The sequence below is a fragment of the Panthera tigris genome, chromosome A1 (genome assembly GCF_018350195.1).
Source record: "Panthera tigris isolate Pti1 chromosome A1, P.tigris_Pti1_mat1.1, whole genome shotgun sequence".
NCBI classification, from domain to species: Eukaryota; Metazoa; Chordata; class Mammalia; order Carnivora; family Felidae; genus Panthera; species Panthera tigris.
Window position 1 is genome coordinate 44,341,783 of NC_056660.1, and position 20,700 is coordinate 44,362,482.

Sequence of the window (20,700 nt, forward strand, 5' to 3'; positions counted from 1 at the left end):
AGTTAGAGCCCTGCATCCAGCTCTGTGCTGACAGCTCAGAGCCTGGAGCCTGCTTCGGATTCTGTGTCTCCCTCTCTTTCTGCCCCTCCCCTGCTCATGCTCTGTCTCTCTCAAAAATAAACATTAAAAAAAAAGTAATAAATAATATAGTCCAATGGGTATCGGAACTAAAAAAATTCAGTAGTTCTCATTTACCTAAGTTGTTTTAAATCCAATATTCTCAAATATCTATGATTTGGAAAGAACAAGGAATTATTTACTGAGAAATATCTTCACTTTTTCTGAACATACCTTTGACCCACATTCATACACAGGTGTTTAGCTTACTTGATTTTAACCAGAGAATATACTCCTTAATTTTTAGTATATCATAGCTTATAACTCTGTCTTTAATCCACTACATAGATTTTTTTTTCTACTTCTAGTACTTGCTGTAGGATTTAATCCAACTGAGGCTGTCACTCGATACTTAAGGAAATTTTGGTTGTGAGAAAAATGAAAAATAAAAAGGATCAACTCATAGTTATACAAGTTATCTAAACTTGTACTGGAAGTAACATAATTTGTCTACTGGTGTATCAAACATACCCCAAATATACTCATTTGGCTCTTCTAAAATTAAATACTTGAGGGTACCTTCAGGTGGAACATATAATTTTGAGTTCAGCATCAGTAATACCAATCTCTTTAAATTAAATGTACCCATAATCCAACTGAGTTTGATTCCTGAGTTTTAATATTTTATTGTTTGATACATGAAATTATTCGTAATTTGCGTGTCTGAGCAACATCATTTGAACTTGAATCAGCCAACAGAAGAAATAGCTCCATAATTCATTATTATATCCACTTTTAGCAAATCAGTGAAGATGTCTGAAGTACATCATATAGTGTTTTACGAATATTCAGATATCCAAGGATATGCTTCTCAGACTTCAATATTAGAAACCTGTGTTTATATTGAGTAAAATATTTGTTTTTATTTTAGATTATAACTGATTATGCTCCTTTCTTTGCCTTGGTGACTGAGAAGTTAAAACAAACTGGTGTATAATTTCTATGAATACAACAGAAACTTAAGACTCTTATGGTGCACTTCATACCAAAGGTGGTGTGGATTTGAATTTGGATGCTCTTTTCAGGTCTTTTTTACTTGAATTTCAATGCCTTACACATCATAGATACTTAGGCATGATATTAAGACTAAAATTATAGTATTGTGCCTTCTGTAAATGACTTTTTATATTTGTTCTTCCTTTATTGTTCTACTTCAGTCAGAAAAATAGACGGGAGATTGAAAGGGATAACTATAAGAAAATATAACTTGTCACTGGACAGATTTTACAGCAACATTGCATAGAAGTACGTGCTCATAGAACTAGGCTCGATTGAAGTTATCTACAAAGTTGCTCCATCTTGGGATGCTGAAAGATTTTATGCACTAAGTTGGATGGTTGTGATGTGGAAATAAAAAAGGCTGCAGTTTTGACATTTTATTACCTGGCAATCTCCCCAGATTGAGAGTTCTACCCGTGAAGGCAGCCATACGCCCACTGCCTCTGTACTCCATGGCTTCTGAGTTGCCAGATGTTTTTTTTTGTTTGTTTGTTTGTTTATTTGTTAACAGATAACTTTCTTTGGAACACTATCTTGGCTCTCAAAATACGCTTAATATGTTATTTTAGTCCTTTAATGCTATCATTATAGATCATTTCAGAGCTTTACGACTTTCATTTTCTGACTGTAAGTATTCATATTTTTCTTGAAATTTTCACATATAACAATCCATAATCATAATCAATATTTCTTAGCCTCAAAATAGTTACAAAGTAACTATGTAACTATAGTTACAATAGTAACAAACGATATGTTATCATATGAATGTACAGTTAACTCTCCAATACATGTCAAAACACTACCCTATACATTATTGATACCTTATTTCTCTCTCTTATGTATTTTACTTTGAAGTCATTTTAAGCCATTTTGTGACATGGCAAATTCAAATTAAATGCATACAAAAATGAGGTTTTTACTTGAGGTCCTGAATATATTTTCTGTAACTTAACTTGATAAATAAAATAATAATTTGTCAAAAAATGGTTAAATGTCCTATTATAGTAAAATTTCCCCTTTATCAGAAATTACAGCATGTAATCCAAGAAAACACATAAAAATTATTAATGACATATATTTCTAAGTATTGTTTACTTTTTGCAGACACGGATGTATCAGAAATGAAAATGTCGTATGTTAAACAAAGTAATTTTTATAATTCTCACAAGAGAATTCTGCCATTACTAGTCCATATTTTCTTTATTGATATTTTATTCTGCACTATGCTCCCCCCTCAATGCTTCCCCCCCACTCCCCTAAATATTTCTTCAGAGAAGAAGAAAGATGGGGTGGGAAATAGATATCAGACTTGCATGAATGCCATTTAGTGGAATATTTTCTCTGGTGGAGGAATGTATGTGCTATGATGTGCCTAATGAAGCTCAAGTGCAGTCTAAAGGAGTCAGGAATCAAGGTATTCCTTTATTATGACGAGCATACCATCCACTTCTGGCTGAAATGTTTCCCCTGTGGGGTAACACCACCCGTTATCTGAGGTAGACAAAGCATTTAAAATTAAAGTGCTTAGAATTTTCATCATAAAATTTCCTGTCTCCAACATGAAGGAAAAATCTCTCCTGAATGAAAGTGGTAAACCAGACAAAATGGTAATTTCTGGAAGACTTCAGAAGGAGACAGTGACTGGAGTTGTTTTATTTGCTTGTTTTTGTTTGTTTATTGTTTTCAGTTGTTTTTTTTTACACCACAATAGTATCTGCGCAAAGAATCAACTCTATCAAATTTTAAATGCAGAGCATTGAGAAATAGTCAAAACACAACTAAAGTAATATTTGAAAAGATGTGTATCGTTGAGAAACATATGTGAAGTTCGTGCTATATTTTCCCAACTGCACGACAAAACTGAATGTTATGAGAAGGACAGAGATGTGTGTAAAACATCCTGCAAATGTTAAATGTTAAACAGGTAGTGGTTCCTATAATTCTTCTTATTTACATAAAAATAAAAAAAAACAAAATTAGACTTAAATTTGCAGTTATGAAATTGTGAATGTCCAAGCTTGAGGATGATATTTTAAATGGTGCTATTATCAATCATAAATGGTTCTCCGTTTGTAGCATCAGTAAACTTTCCTCAGGTTATTCCTGATTTTGTATAAAATGAAATTAACTGTAAGAAAAAATTTTGTTTGATGGCAGTTCATACTTGGAAAATGGAAGGTGGCAATAACGTAAGTACATATAAGGAGCCTCTCTCTCATATTTATCAGTCAGAAGGTTGAATAACTTTAGATCTAGCAGAAAGCACGTTGAAATGTCATTGGGAAAACTAGACCATGCTTTCACATCCATGTAATTATGTGGATCTGTCTCTAATAAGATATTTTCATTTTTATATCTGACAGTAAGATTTGACTGTGTGGAATGGGATAAAATATGCTAAAATAATGAATGCAATATGTGATAAAAACATAATTAAAATATATAAGGCAGCAAAATTACAAGTATGTGACCTAAAAAAATGTAGCACTAAAAATGTATATAAAATGATACATATGAATTACAATTCATATTATAATACTAAAGTATATAATAAATCAGATTGAAAATTAATAAATGTTGACAAAATGATTACTCCCTCCACAGTTCTGTCTTCAGCTTCATTTAAAAAAAAATTATTTGTTTTTGAGAGAGAGCACAAGGAAGGGAGGGGCAGAGAGAGAAAGAGAGAGAAACATAGAATCCGAAGAAGGCTCCAGGCTCTGAATTGTCAGTGCAGAGCCAAGGAGGGGCCATGAGATCATGACCTGAGCCAAAATTGGACACTTAACCGACTGACCGACCCAGACACCCCTCCAGCTTCACTTTTTATAATGGATTGCACAAAGGATTTGATGAAACTAATAAAAATACCTTTTATGAATAATCATAATTGAGCACTGACAATATGCTAAGAATTATGCTAACCTCATTTAATTTTATTTAATTACTCTTTAAAACAATCCTCTTACTTAGAAATTATTATTTTTCCTTTCCTATAGTTGACTAATATTAAGACTATAAATCTAAGTAATTTGATTTCTCTAGGTATGAAATGGGGGAACCCAAGGGATATAATAAAAATACTTGTGTAATAAGAAATAAGTACCTGCCAATTAGAATAAATGCCCAACAATTCAAATGACCACTGGGCTGCAACATCTCAGTGAGTTCTGGTTGAATATTAGTCTTGGAAGTCCAAAGAAAACCCCACATATTTCTGATGCTAAATTCTACATGATATCACTCAAATGTAACAGAATCAAGTGTACAGATATTTTGAGATTAGAGTGATGGTTAAATAATCCTGAGAAAATATAGTCAAATACAAGATTAATGCACAAAAAATACATAGCATGTACTCTTAATGCATGCTATAGTGGCATATGATTCATTTTCTGCCTTCCTAGCATCCAAAGCATAATGTAAGATCCAAAGGACATGTAAACAATTTTCCTGTACAATATCTAGTATGAAAAGGAAAATCTAAAAAAAATTATAAGATTGTGAGCAACAATAACATAAAATCCAAGAAGGTTTTTTTAAGAAGGCAAAGTTGATTATAAGATGAGACCTGAGAGATTTTCCTTACTTGGAGACCCAGAAAGCAAATGTGAGTTACAGGGCAGAAGAGACATAACCTTTCCTCTATCTCTAGTAAATATTAAGTTTCACAAAGCAATTTCTTTTTCAATCTGTCTATGAAATCCCATAGCATGAAGCCAGGATGCAGTTCAGTAATAACAATAACAGAACACTGTGAAATATTCAGAAAGTGTACATAATTTTCATTATTTATTTTAATACAAAAATTTTCCCTAAATTAGTTTATATTATTCATTGTTACACACACACACACACACACACACACACACACACACACACACGGGTTCTTGGGTTAATGAAAAGGGAGAAGTAAGATGGCAATATACAATTGATTTATTTTTATTTTTATAATTTTTCCTTTTTTCTTAATGGATATATAGGTTATTTCAGCACTCTATGGAAATTATTAATTCAAAATTGTAATTGATTGGTAATAATAATAGATAAAGCCAGTCTTTAAAGGTTCAATTTATTAAATTGAGGAAAGAAATTTTCCATGTAGTAAAAGTTCTTACTTTAAGACTAATATTCTGCTAATGTGCTTGCATAATTCATGCCACTTGAATTAAACCAGTAATAAAAATGCAACGATAATTTACTTTTAATTACAACAAAAAACTCTGAAGGGAGTTTAGAATATTCAGTCCAAGCTGACTATATTGATGTACACTTTTTTAATATTAAAACAGAACATTAAACATCTCAGCTCCTGTGTGTGTATATTTATTTCGTTCAAATGTTTTGAAGTAAGCAGAAGTCATTTTAACATTTGTTAGCATGTACTAAGACATTAATTAACTTCAGTGGCACACAAACCTTTTTTTTTTTTTTTTTATAAGGAAGTTAACTCTTCAGTATGATGAAAGGCTTGCCATTTGGCAGTTTAATTTTCTACCTCTCTTCTTAATACCACTGCTAGATGGACAGCTTCCTTTATTTAAACCGTGTCCTTATCAGTTCTCTACAGGACCTGACACACTTAGCTAGTAACCCTGCAATCCCATCTCTCACATTTGTTAGAACTCTATTTCCTTACGCATCAATGAACACAGTATATTTTCAAGTATGTCCAGATAGTAGGGACTATGTAAAAGATAAACCAGAAGGAAATTTCTATCAACCTGAAAGCAACTTTAAAACACAGTGAACTCCAGAGCATTCTTTTCAAATATATTACATTTCCTCTTTCATTTTCACAATGTGATCATCAATTTTTGGCTAGAACTGAAATATGTGTGTGTACACATATCTATATATATTTTTATTTATATACACAATCAATATAATGGTCTTCAAAATTTGCTTTATACCCGTCTCTAATGAAGAAATATTAGACTGTGTATATCAAAAGTATGTTTAGACGAAACGAAGACAACAAAGGTTATTTTAAACCCTAAACTCAAACTCTATACTTGAGTGTCTTATGGTTTGTTTCCCTCTCTCTATTTTTTTTGTCCCTCTATGTTCATCATTTTTGTTTCTTAAGTAGCACATATGAGTGAAATCATATGGTATTTGCCTTTCTCTGACTTATTTCACTTGGCATAATGCATTCCAGCTTGATGAGGTCCCAGTAGTTCACTTTTGCTTTTGCATCCAGTCTACATTTATATTTTGTCTTCTGGACCCTAGTGTGACCTGATTCATGCATTGTGCTTACATTTTATTAGCTGAATTTTAGTTTGATTTTAAAAACCTGATATGCAATCTTATAATTATATGTCCTTTGGATTGCAACTAAGAATTCAAACTTTAAATGTAAGGCAGAATTGTTAAAGGGCACCATTTTATAATATACACTGTTGCTTAAATGGGCCTTTGTTCTCTGAAGAGCTAAGATCGTACTCAGATTTCTTGCTTAAAGCCATAAAGAAAATCCAATGAAAAGTTTTAAAAAGAAGAAATTTTGAAACACTTTAAACACCCAATTAAGAATTTTGGAAATTGATATGAACCACATATTATATATACAATTATTTCTAACACCAGTGTAAATTTTCATTTCCTTTTTATTCTTGAGCTATGAAAATGTGTGAAAAAAAATTGACCTAATGGTGCCTATTAAGTAAAGCTTATTTTGATACTGTAATAGACATTGTTTTTATCACTGTATCTTAATCCTTCAGACTTCTAAACATGTACAATTTTGTAAACACAAAGACCTTATTGATTTTCTTTATCCTATCTTACATATTGTTAGTATTAACCTTTTTATTATTATATATTGTTCCTTTAAAAATATCCATACTCCCTTTGAGCTATTTATTACCATCACTGCAGTCACCCTGGGTACCCAAGTCATTGTCCCTAGTAACCAGAAAAAAAAACACAAAACTGTAAATACTGCCTTAGTTCTTACTGAATCTCTACCATGCCCCTGGTCTCATTTCTTCTTATTCTAATTTGTTACAGTAGGAGAAAAGAGGGGTAGACAGGGAGGGTGTCTCCCACGTCTTACTATGTACAAATTTTACTACCTGAAATTCCTTAAGGGATAATTTCTCATTCTTTGAATCAAAGATTATTAAACCCTATAATCATTGAAGTTTATCTTAGTCAAAAGTCTATTTCAAGCCAAGTCATCCTTTCATTCTTTTCCTTAATATCTAAGCTAATGAAATAAATTAAGCACATAGGGTTCTTTCAAACCTTACAGAATTTCCAGATCTCATGGAAATTTTTATCTGTTTAAATCATTTTAAAGCGATCTTATGTACCTGTATTGAATACCTTATTTCTACAGCTGATAGTTAGCTATCAGTTCTTGACATAGTGGATCCTCCTTAATTTCTCCAAAGCCTCTCAAACCTCAAGTTAAGAAAACATTACCAAATAGCTGCCCGATATCTTTACTGCTTACTCATTTTTTCCCTCTTCGATGAGGCATTTATTTTTATCCTCCTATCAAGAAAACTCTCAGAGACCAGCTAGCACACTACGTAAGTGGACACATAGACAGGTACCTTCTATTATTCCCTTCCTGTCATTTGCTCACTTGATCTCTTCTATTATTATATTTTGTTATATATCTATTATAGATAGATAGGTAGATAGATTGATATAACAAAAGACAAAGTATTTTATGTTATGCCTAAAATTCTCCCAATATCAGCTTGTAAATCATTTGCTCATCTAACATTTCTATAAACTAACAATTAGAAATTTATGAACTACCAGTGAGCATGGATGTTGGAGAAAAAACCAAAGTGACAGTGGCACGTGAAAGGCCACTTTGTATCCTGTCTGTCCTCTATAAAGCAGAGCAAAATCTGGGTCATTACATTCAGCAGGGAGCTTTGAAACACCTTCCAACTTTGTGCTGCATGATGATGAGTGTCTTTTGACCTAGTTTTGAACAAGAGAAATGCAAGGTTGCCAGGCCATAGACGCTGTAAGGATTGGATTTATGCTTTTCTGTTGCTAGAAAGATCCCTAAAATGGAAGCTTCATGATTCTTCTCTTTCAAGGAAACCCTAATGTGGTTATGTTTGCCATCTCTTGGCTGAGAGGCCAAAGATCCTTTCTGCTACTATTTCAGGCTATAAGCAGATTGAAAACAATTAAGATGGTCTTAATGGCCCTTCAGCTTGACGAGGATATAAACAGGCTCCTTTCTAAACTTTAGGCCTTTGGTCTCCCTTTCCTTAGAGAATTTACTCCAGAAAACTTGCAATTATAAATTCTTTCTCTATCCCTTTGAGATGTTAATAATTTGAAAAGCCTTTTTGCCAGTTTTACAATCCAGGAATCTTGCTCTCAAGGATCCGGAAGCATTCTGTTTGAAATGCCAACTTCAAGGATGATAGCATCCTTATTTCTCAGTTCTTTGTGGGAGAGTAGAAGTGTACTTTGAGTGAGTGCCTTGCTCTAAGTTTTAAAATTACATCATATCACAAAGGAAAAGTTTACTTTTACATCTGCAACCGCAGATGGCCTGTGTTCTCTCTCATTCTAGCATTTAAAAATGTTCTCTCCTTCCCCTTAAATACTGAATTCTGCCTCTCTTCCCTATTGCAACAGCCTTGTTGACTCCTTTAACTTTTCCCAGTGTAATATTTACTTTGACATAATAGAATTTAAAAATAACTGAGGCTGGGAAATGTCCATATCTGTCCATCACATTGCTACTTTGAGATACAGCACCCAGAGCAGAAGCATTTTTCTTTTTCAAAAAGGCTTCATTTACTGATTGTTATATTAGCAAACTCCTCTGGATGAGAAGCCAAATCCTCCAGGAACACAGATTCCCAATAGTTTTATAGACTTTTTGTTCTAGTGGCCGATCTTCACCAAGTCATCTTACTTTCCCTGTAACCCAAAATACTACAAAAACACAGCTCCTTACACTGGGGTCCTCTGATTTGATAATCAGGTACTAGCCTACCTTTTTTTGTCTTATTAAATACCAGGATTGAGAGTTCAGGCAAAATGAACCACCTGCCATTTCTAAAAAAAAAAAAAAAAAAATATTACATCAATTCATTCTATCTGCCTTTGCTTCTATACCAAGATTTTATTATAATGTCTCCCCTTACCACACTAATCTTGGAAATTATTAAAATGTTTTAAATGAATATGAGCCCTGATAATGCCTGGAGAGGCAGGTTTTATGTCTTCAACTCTCTTTTAATGTATCACCTTATACCGTATTCATTCCCTCATTTAACTTCTCCACTTGGACTGTGAGCTTCTGTAAGACAAAGGCATGGCTGATTCATTGGTTTATTCTCCAGAGATACAGCTGATACTTGCACCTTTGAAACATTCATCAACTGTTTGCTAATTGGCAAACTTATCTGAATGTGGTAAACATAACATGGTGCAAAGGCCATTAGGAAACATCAACATAGTAGATCAGGAAGAAAATGCTTCAAAAATTAGTCACTTTCATAACTCTAAATATCTTCATTGTCCCTTTCAACTACATTTGTCAAATCCACATTAAATGTTCTGTGAAGATTTTAATGTTAAAATAATATATTACAAGGAGAAAAGAGTTCTTTCAACCCATACTTTCCAAAAGGAAAACAAATGAGAATCTATTTCCTTGCCTAATGCTCTAAGTATGGATACCAACAAATTTTTATTTGAGAATTAATAACCTCTCCCCAGCTCATCCATTGACTATTTTTATAAACTTATTAAATCCTTTGTGGAAGGGAATAGGATATATGTATACATATATACATTTTTGATTTCACGACAAATGAACAAGTAGTCTCATTTTTCTGTTAGATAATCTTTCAACTGAAAAAAAAAATACAAACTAAGCACATTTTTAAGCTTTAAATCCTATACCAAAATTCTAAAACTCACAAGACAGCAACATAAAGCTATAATTCTTTTTACTGTACCTGTATATGCAAACTGGACAAGGTCCCAGAGGGCATTGGGGTCTATGCCTTCCATCTTGATCTCCTCTTGCTTGGCTTCACAAACATCACTTGTAAACATGGCAGCAAAATAGTCGGAGACTGAGCTCAGGACAAGCCTGAAAGAGTCATAGGATCTAATTTAGGTCACAGATGTAAAGCAGAAAAATGCTAAGTACTAATAAGAATGCAGTACAGACTCTATTTATCTACCTATATAACATCTATGTATCTCTGTATCATCAATCTATTTACTGCCTTACAGATTGTACTTTTCAAAACTAAATTAGGATCTTTTGTTCCACCTTTGGTCACAGAACATTCTCCTACATTTTCGTCCATCATTTTAAACCATTTTTTTTTTCTTTCTCACATTTAGTTCTTTGACCCTTTTAGATAGGAATCCAATTTTATTTCTGTCTACATACTCACCTACTTTTTACCATGCTATCTACTAAAGACTTTGATTTGCCCTTACTGAATTAATGGTGCCATGTATATTAAAAATTTGAGTCCTGAATGTGTAGTTATCTGTGTCAGAGATTTCTATTGTTTTTGCTTATTTGCCTGTTCTTGTGGTAATATAGTATTCTTTTTAATACTATGATTCTAAATATGCCTTTATAACCAAATGAGGAAAATCCTCTGTCTTTATTTTTATTTAACTATTAGTGAAGTTTTATTCTTCATGTAAAGTTTAATGGAATTTTGTTAAGCTTTTCAAATAAGTTAAATGGAATTTTAATTAAAAATGCACAGGGGGCACCTGGGTGGCTTAGTTGGTTGAGTGACCTACTTGGTTTCAACTCAGGTCATGATCTCATGGTTTCGTGGGTTTGGGCCCAACGTCAGGCTCTGTCCTGGCAGCTCAGAGCCTGTTTGGGATTTCCTTTCTCCCTCTCTCTGCCCCTCCCCCATTCATGCTGTCTCTCTCTCAAAATAAATAAACTTAAAAAAATGCACTGAATTTCTGATTTTATTTATGGGGATCACTGGCATATTTATAATTTAAAGTTATCCAACACAAAAGTATAAAATATCTCTCCATGTAGTCAGGATATCTTGTCTGCTTTCTATTCAGATTTTAAAATTTTCCCTAAAATTGTCTTGTATATTCTTGGTTGCTTTCTTCATACTTTATAGTTTTGTTGGCCTTATGTGTCATAACTTAAGACAAATTCTATTATTTGTTGGTTTTTGTTGGTTTAAAATCCATTAGTTGAAATTGTCATAAATCCATCATTTATCTGGCACATTTACTGAATTATCTTACTAGTTCTTTTGACTCTGCCACTTTTTTTTTTCTAGGTAGATGATTATAACACCTGTGAATAATCTCATTTTGACCCATTCTTGTTTATTTTCTATAACACTTTTTCTTTTGCTTTTCTTAAAACGTCCTCCAGGACCTCCAGTGCTCCAGTGGTGTGTTGAACATACACTCTGCCAGGGGAGAAAATTTGTGTATTTCTCTATCCTAAAAGGAACACATCTAAAGATTCTCCTTTTAGTGAGATAGTTGTTGAATGGATTGGTATATAATTTTTATCACGTCAGAAAGACCCCTTTAATTTCTAGCTTTGCTAGCCACTTTTGTAATTTATATGGGTGTTAAAATTCATAAAGCTCCTTTTATCTTAATCACAATTATCTTTAGTGTTTTTTATTTATAGTCACAAGAAAAATTAACCTATAAAATTTTATTTTGTGGTATTTTCTTATCTGATTTTTGAATTCATATTATATCACCTCATAAAATGAGGTGGCATCTTCAAGTCTTTTAAATTTTATATAATGATTTATAGAAGAAAGCAATTAATTTTTGTTTTAAGATGTTCTAGAACTTACCCTAAAAATTTCTTGGTTTGACTATTTTGAGAAATGGTGACATGATCTCATTTCAATTATTTAATAAGCGGCATGGCTTATTTTTGTGCTCTATTTCTTCAACATCAACTTTTGCATTGAACATTTTTAAAAATTTACCCATCTTATCTAGATTCTCAGATTAATAATGTATATTAACATGTAAAAAAATTATGCTTGGCTTTAGGATGCCTGGGTGGCTCAGTTAGTTAAGCTCTTGGTTTAGGCTCAGGTCATGATCTCAGGATTCATGAGTTCAAGCCCCACATGACTGCTGCTAGTGCAGAGCCTGCTTGGGATTCTTCTTCTTTTCTTCTCTCTCTGCTCCTTCCCCTCTCACTCTCTCTCCCTCTCTCAAAATAAATAAATGAACTTTAAAAAGTAATATTAAAAGTTTAAAAAGTATATATTTTAATGTATTTGTTCATTTGGGTTAATCTTTTTGATGCTTTTTTAAAAAATTTCATTCATTAATATTTTAATTGGATCTTTTTGTTGTGTATACATGTATGTATTTTTTTAAAAATGGTTTTTCTTGAGTAGGTATCAGAATTTATTTTTTCTGTAAAGAGTCAGATATCAAGTATTTTAGGCATTGGGATACACACACACACACACACACACACACACACATATATATATATATATATATACACACACACACACATATATATACACACACACACACACACACACACACACACATATATATGTGCATATATAAATATATTTCCCTTTTCAAAAATGTTCATTTCATTAAAATACAAGAATGAATTTTAGCTCATGATCCATTCAAAAGAATCTGTACACCAGATTTGGCCCCTGAACAGAAGTTGGCTGACTCAGTCTAGAGATTGAAATTTTGATTTTTAGGGGCGCCTGGGTGGCTCAGTCGGTTAAGCGTCCGACTTCAGCTCAGGTCACGATCTCACGGTCCGTGAGTTCGAGCCCCGCGTCCGGCTCTGGGCTGATGGCTCAGAGCCTGGAGCCTGCTTCCGATTCTGTGTCTCCCTCTCTCTCTGCCCCTCCCCCATTCATGCTCTGTCTCTCTCTGTCTCAAAAATAAATAAACGTTAAAAAAAAAAAGAAATTTTGATTTTTAACTAATAATAGTATCATCAAATAAAATGATACTACTTTATGAATATTGTAAAAGCCTTACAACAGCATAATTCTACTTACCCAATCCTGGGCAATCAAAAATAAAGAAATTTATATATTTGTTTATTTATTTATTTATTCATTCATGCATTTGTTTGTTTATTTATTTATTTATATTTTGAGAGAGAGAGACAGAGAGAGAGAGAGAGAGCTCCTGCACACACACACACACACACACACACACACACACACGTGAGCAGGGTGAGGGGCAGAGAAAGAGGGAGAGAGGGAATTAAGCAGGCTCCATGCCAAGAGCAGAGCCTGACTTGGGGCTCCATCTCACACCCAGAGATCATGACCTGAACAGAAATTGATTCCAATGCTTTACCAATTGAGTCACTCAGTCACACCAAGAATTTTTTAAAAGAAGAATGTATATGCGAAGGTAAATAAAAAAATATTTTATATTTATCCCTTTCTTCATCTTTTCTGGGCTCTATTCATTTCTGAAGAAGTAGACTTCCAACCGGTATCAATACCGTTTAACTGGAAGAACTTTCTTTAGTATTTATTGTACTGCAGGTCCGATAATAATAAATTCTATCAGTTTTCATTGATCAAAAAAGGTCTTCATTTTGGTGTATTGAAAATATCTTGGGGAACCTGGATTGCTCAGTCAGTTAAGAGTCCGACCCTTGGTTTCAGCCACATCATGATCTCACAGTTCATGGGATAGAACCTTGCATTGAGCTCTGTGCTGGGAGTGTGGAGCCTGCTTTGGGATTCTCTGTCTCTCCCTCTCTCTCTGTCCTTCTTCCACTCGTTCTTTCTCATTCTCTCAAAGTAAATAAATAAACTTGAAAAAAAGAATATCATACAAAAGTTTTTTCATTTGATATAGAATTCTAGCATTTGGGGCTAGAAAAATAATAATCTGTTAATACAGGGTCTAATGTTTATAATAGAAAATCAGCTTTCATTCTTATAATTGTTTTCCTGTTGTACTATGTCCTTTATCTCTAATTGTTTTTACTTTCTTCCCCCTCTTTATCTTAGGATTTTAATAGTTTGACTGCTATGATATGCCTCGATGTGGTTACTTGGTATTTACTCTGATTATGGTTTTCTGAGCATCCTGGAGCAGTGAATGGGCCTCTTGACAAATTTTAAAAGTTGTCTGCAGGGTGCCTGGGTAGCTCAGTCAGTTAAGCATCCAAATGTTGGTTTCAGCTCAAGTCATGATCTGCTGGTTCATGATTCAAGCCCCACATCACTCTCTGCACTGACAGTGTGTGGAGCCTGCTTGAGATTCTCTCTCTCTCTCTGCCCCTCCCCAACTCACATGCCCTCTCTCAAAATTTTCTGGTGATTTATTTGCATTTTAATGGGAGTGAATATTTTTCACATGCTGTAAAATCCAAAGTAGAAATATAAATTTAAAAAATATTGAGCACAAATTTTGACAAAATATTCTGTTTCCAAAGAAATATAAAACTGTAAAAAAATGCATTGTGCTTAAGAGGTATGATTTTCACAGTTGTTTAAATTAGAAATGCTGAAACTTCTTTTTGTTTTAAATATATTAGAGGAAATTACTACATTCTTGAAGATCATCAGAGAAAGTTTACTCCTTGATGGAAAAGGAGATAAAAATACGGAAATGCAGAAGAGAAAAATAAATCCTATGATGCTGGATTGAAATTGGATATATCATTGTAAATTTATAGTTCTTAATAAAAAAATAGAAAAAATGTGTGCATATGTGTGTACAGGTGTATGTAAATTAAGAGATGTGTGTGTACATGTGTACCCTTGGGTAAAAAACTGACCACAGACAGTGCTGAACCAGGGAAAGCACAAGGGGATTCTGGAACATCATTCTTTTTTTTTTCAGAAAGTGAGGAAATGCTTACAAAGTGATGTGGGATATGTCAAAAGAACCAAAGGTGGTGCTTACATCTGTAAGCTGAACAACAGTACACTTTGGATGTACTTTTCTTTCTAAGAATGTTGTCAGGGAAAAGAGAGGAAGAGACGTCAATACAGGGCATTGTGATCTTAACATTTTCATTTTTTAAATCAGGAGAAAGTTTTAAAATTATTTATTTTTTAATTTGATCTGTTCATATCTTATTTCTATGTAAGTGAAAGGCATGGTGAAAGCTAACTTTAACAATGAAAGACATTCCTTCTTTTAAGTGAAAACAGTCATTTAATATATACTTTATGCATTTAAAGACTACTTTATGGGATCCATGATTTTAACTATCCTACTAATATTAATGCCTAGGGTAGAAACATGTTCAAAATATTTAAAGTTATCAATTTGTTATAAATTTAATTGATCCATTAATAACTAAACATGTCATTTCTTTATATTCTAAAAGTCTGAAAAAATAGTAAAGACACAGATATCTTCAAATATTTATCTCATGCCAATTATATACATCAGTGTCAAATCAAAGGAACTTAACAGTCTATACTATGAAAATAAACTGCCATAAACCAGAGATATGTATATCTTTCCTAGAGCACAAGAATATTAATATAAAGTTAACTGGTTTAATCTTACACATAGAAAGCCTTTATTTATAACAGGGTCACATCCATATAGAGGAAAATATGTGACCTGTGGAATTCGATTTTAATTACATGAAATCTTCTCAATCAACTATGATGTACAAAATATGTTACATCTTTAATTCAGTAAGAGAAGTGCAAACAAGTTTATACTGCATTTAGATTTAGTGACACATGAGATGTGAATTAGATTTTGGAAGAGGGATTTAATGCATAACAGAAAATAATATATTTATACATACATACATAACTTCTATTAATGCAAGGGAAGCAAGAGTAGAAAATACATAAACGTGAATGCATGCAGCCATTCTCGAAAATCTTTCATTGAGGTCATCACAAATTTATTTCCTTCCAAATCTATTACTTGTCTAGCCCTACTTCAATTTATTGGTGGTGTTTAACATTGTTGACCTCCCCCTCTTCTTTAAATCCCCTTTTTAGCTAAGGCAGTACAGACTTTCTTATCTCAGCTTACTTCTGATTCTTTGACTTCTTTCTCTTCTTCCTTCTTGACCCTCTCATTGCCCTAGGTGTTTTTTATTTTCCTCAGAATTTTCTCTAAATTTTTGACTTAACACTGACTGTTAAGTGAGTCATCCTCTTCAGAATCATCCTCTAGCATAGCCTTTATTATTACTGTTATGTTGGTTTTAAATCTTGCCTTGCATCTCAAATGCCTAGAGAAACTGCTCACCCACCAGATATCACAGTATTTCAGATGCTCTAAACCAAACTCAGAGTATTCCCTGTGAGATTTCTGTATTCATTTTTATTTCTCTGTTACTGATTGGCATACCACCAATATATTGAACTTTCAGAGTATATATTACAAAGTCATTATTTACATCTCCTCTTTTATTGCCTATATCAAATATGACACAAAATCCATATTCTCTTTTGTATTGGACTTTGAGGTTGCTCTACCCAGACCCCCTTTATCTATCACAACTATGCCCTCCAGTGCCAGTGGTATTATCATCTAACTGCTATCCCATCTCTAGAATCACACTTGGTGGAACAGGAGCTGCCTCCCTGGGATTTTATGTGTTCAGTTCTTCCTACCTCATCCCCTGACCCTCACAACCCCTCCTTCAACCTGTGGGTGGGCCCGATGGCAATGAATAATAGAAGCAGAGTGTAAAATGTTGTCTTTTTCCTCAAAGTGTGACTAACTCTGCAGCAAGTCATGTGCCAGAGCTTCTTGGGAATTAAAGATAAAACAAGGCTTCAGCTGAGACTACATCTTTGATTTGCTCCTTCCTCTGCCCTATCCTTTTCCCTTTCTTCTGAGGATGCTCTTTAAATAAACCTGCCTACCTGAATTCCAGTCTCCAGCTCTACTTCCAGGACACCTTACTTAGGACACATATCTCCAAAATATTTCTCAGTTAATCTCTTTCTCTATATTTATACAGTACTCATTTCATGCCTGGATTAACTTCAACAGCTTCCTAGATCATTAACTAGTTTTGGCTGTCCCCATTTTCTGTGTTTTCTAAAGTGGTCCCATTTTTAGAACTATCTTTGTAAATTATGACAGTTGTCAATATATTGTTTCTACAGAACTACCTGGGTTTGAATTCTACTTCTACGTCTTGTTAAATGCATAACTTGGATGAATGTCTTAATTTCTCCATTTCTCCATTTTCTATTCTGTAACAAAAAGGTGGGTGAAATAAAGATTTCTTTCCATTTCAGGACAAAATGGGTTAGTATATTCAAAGTACTTCCAACATGGCCTTGCACATAAGCAGCACAGTGAATGTTAACTAGCATTAGGCCTATTATTATTATTATTATTATTATTATTGACTTAATTATGTTATACCGCTCTTCAGGAACCTGCATGAGCTCCTAATTATGTACATCATTTGAATTTAAATTTCTCTCCTGGTTTTCAAAATCTGTCATAATCATTTTTGCCCCATTTTACAGCTTAATTCCCCAGTATTTCCAATATAAATGGTTCCACTTCGCTAAGCCAGTATCTCACAATTTCCTCAAATTCTTTACTTCTCTATTTTTCCATATTATTATCATAATCTAAAATAGCATACTTGTTCTTTTCCACTAGGCTGACCTCAAACAGAATTTTTCAGAAAAACTGCTCATTTCCTTATTTGATTATCTCTGCATTTGGAATCAAAACCATATATTTCCATTTGCAGTTAAGAAATATATGATAACTATTATAACTTTCTTAATTGTCATAGGGGTTATTCTTTCCTCCTCAAAATTAGTGTAAACTTCACACGGAAAATGTCATATTTTATAACCCTTTTATATCACCAAAAGGGAATACACCAAGGCATACATGTTTGATATACATTTTTTTTTTCATGCAACGAAAGATGCTTCATGTATTGCAGAATATCAGTAGTACACATAAAGAGGACATTAAAATTATTCCTAAATGATGGGTAAAAAAAAAGTAAGACAAAAGTTTTTCAGCTTCTCTTATCTCTCCCTCTCCCAGTTTTATTGAGATATTATTGACATATAACATGGGTTTGTAGTATAGATTATGATGATTTGATACATATATCATATATATATATGTATATATATATATATATATATATATATATATATATATATATATATATATATAGTAAAGGGATTACCACAATATATTTATAATTGTTGCATTTTGTGATGAATTGACTCCTTTATTATTATGTATGGTCATCTTTGTTTCTTGCCACCATTATGCTTTAAAGACTATGTTGTCTGATAAAAGGATAGCTATACTTGCTCTCTTTTTGTTTCCATTTTCTCAGAATATCTTTTTCCATTCCTTCATTTTGGAGACTATGTGTGACCTTGAAGCTGAAGTGAGTCTCTTGTAGGCAGCATATAGTTAGGTGTTATTTTTTAATCCATTCATTCACTGTATACCTTTTGATTTCACAATTTAATCCTATTTTATTTAGAATATTTATTGATAGGTAAGAATTTACAATGCCATCTAGTTATTTTCTGGCTGTTTTGCATTCCTTTGTTCCTTTTTTCCTCTTTTCCTATCTTTCTTTGTGAATTAGTAATTTCTCATGTCATGCTTTGATTCCCTTTTTTTCTTTTGTGTATTTACTTTAAGTTTTTGTGCTGCGGTTACCAAGAGGCTTACATAAAACAGCCTATAAATGGAACAGTCTATTTTAAGGTGATAACAACTCAACTTCAATCACATACAAAAATTACTTTTTTACTCCCTCCATATTTGGTTTTGATTTCACAATTTACCTCTTTATGTACTGTGTACTTTACATACTTTATATACTGTGTAATCATTAACTAATGATTACAGTAATAAGTACTTTTAACACCTTTGTCTTCTTTTTTGTCTTCTAATCACTTTATTAGAGTTAAGTGATAAACACATCATGACATTACAGTTTTAGATTACTCTGAATTTGACTATAGCTTTAGCTTTACTAGTATGTATTATACTTTCAAGTTTTCATGTTTCTAATTAGAATCCTTTCATTTCAGCTTGAAGAACTCCTTTCAGCATTTCTTGTAAGGCAAGTCTAGTAGTGATGTACTTTCTCAGCTCATGATTCCCTTGTGGCCTTGCATTGTTGTCTATGCATTCAAGGAAGGTGGTGTGGCTCTTCCAATCTTCACAGACTGGCTTGGGCAGGCAAAAACCTTCACCAGTCTGCCTATCCAGAGATCCTGGGTTGGCCATCTGGTGGTATCTGTTTACAGGCTTCATTCTGAAGTCCTTGAGTGGGCATGTCTAGTTTCTGGGTGAGCAGGTGAGTGGGCCTGACATTGGGTATGCAAGGGTCTAGCCTAGTGCTTGAGTATCCAGGGGTAGGCCTGGAGCTTGGGATCACTGCAGTGGGCCTGGCATTTGAGTCTAAAGTGACTGGCTTGGGACCTGGACCTGCAGGGGCAGACGTGGGTCCTGGGTCTACATGATCCAATCAGGTACCAGGGACACTGGTTTGGGTCTGGCATCTGGCTCCGTAGACCTGATTTGGTCGTAGTATGGTTTGGGAGCCTGGTTTCATGGGAGCCAAACTGGAGGCTTAGGGACATTGTATCCAGCTTGGTACTAGAGTGAGCATGGAGGTTGGGGCCTATGGAGTCAACTATAACCTGGGAGTTTGGGAGCCAGCCTGAAGGTTCTTTCTGCTGGGGCAGGTCTGGTGTTGAGACAAGTATAGAGCCTGAATCCATGGGAGCCAGCTTTGAGTTGAGGTTCTTAGGGTCCGGCATGACACTGGGGTGGGCCAGAGATCATAGGTACAAAGGAGCTGGCTTGGTGCTATGGTGGCACAATAGCCTAGACCTGTGGTAGTCAACCTGGCTGGGCCCAGACAGGGACCTGGGTTTACGAGAACATGCCTGCAGCCTGGGTTCCAGGTGACTGATTGGGGGTATGGGGCCACCAGGAGCCTGAGCCATGGTAGCAGGTCATGGCTGGGATGTGCTGGGAGCCCGTGTCCACAGGAGTCCTCTGGAAGCCTGGCACTATGGGAGGGGCTGGCACAGCCTGGGGCTGTGGGAGTTACCTGGGGCCACTAAATCCAACAGGCACAGGGATTTTTTTTTTCTGAAGTTGATTCAGAGCTTTATTAACTATCAAGCTGATTGAGAGATTTAGATGGATGTTGGATTTAATAAAATAGGAGAAATGAGTTATTCCTCTGTCAGCACAGATAAACTATGTAAATAAACTTTCCATCAGTACAGAGACACTACTACTTGCCTACTTCTGAGTATTAATATATGTTACTTATGAAAGTAATTTCTTTTTACTGTATTTAATATTTTAAGTGTTTCTTTTTTTAATTTTTTTAACATTTATTTATTTTCAAGGCAGAGAGAGAGAGAGAGAGAGAGAGAGTGAGCAGGGGAGGGACAAAGAGAGAGAGAGAGACACACAGAATCCAAAGCAGGCTTCAGGCTCTGAGCTGTCAGTGCAGAGCCCGACGTGGGGCTTGAACCCACCAACCATGAGACCATGACCTGAGCCAAAGTTGGACGCACAACCGACTGAGCCACCCAGGAGCCCCATGTTTTAAGTGCTTCTGATACATCATTTCAA

The 20,700-nt window shown here is 34.1% G+C and overlaps 1 protein-coding gene across 2 annotated transcripts in view; it reads right to left on the reverse strand.

Annotated features, from left to right (window-relative positions):
• Positions 1-20,700, reverse strand: part of KLHL1 (kelch like family member 1) — a 355,150-nt gene that overhangs the window by 209,726 nt on the left and 124,724 nt on the right. For both annotated transcript variants that reach the window (XM_042957768.1, XM_042957762.1), the window contains one exon: positions 10,074-10,210. In XM_042957768.1, coding sequence (XP_042813702.1) covers positions 10,074-10,210 — 137 coding nt within the window. The remainder of the gene's footprint in view (positions 1-10,073; positions 10,211-20,700) is intronic.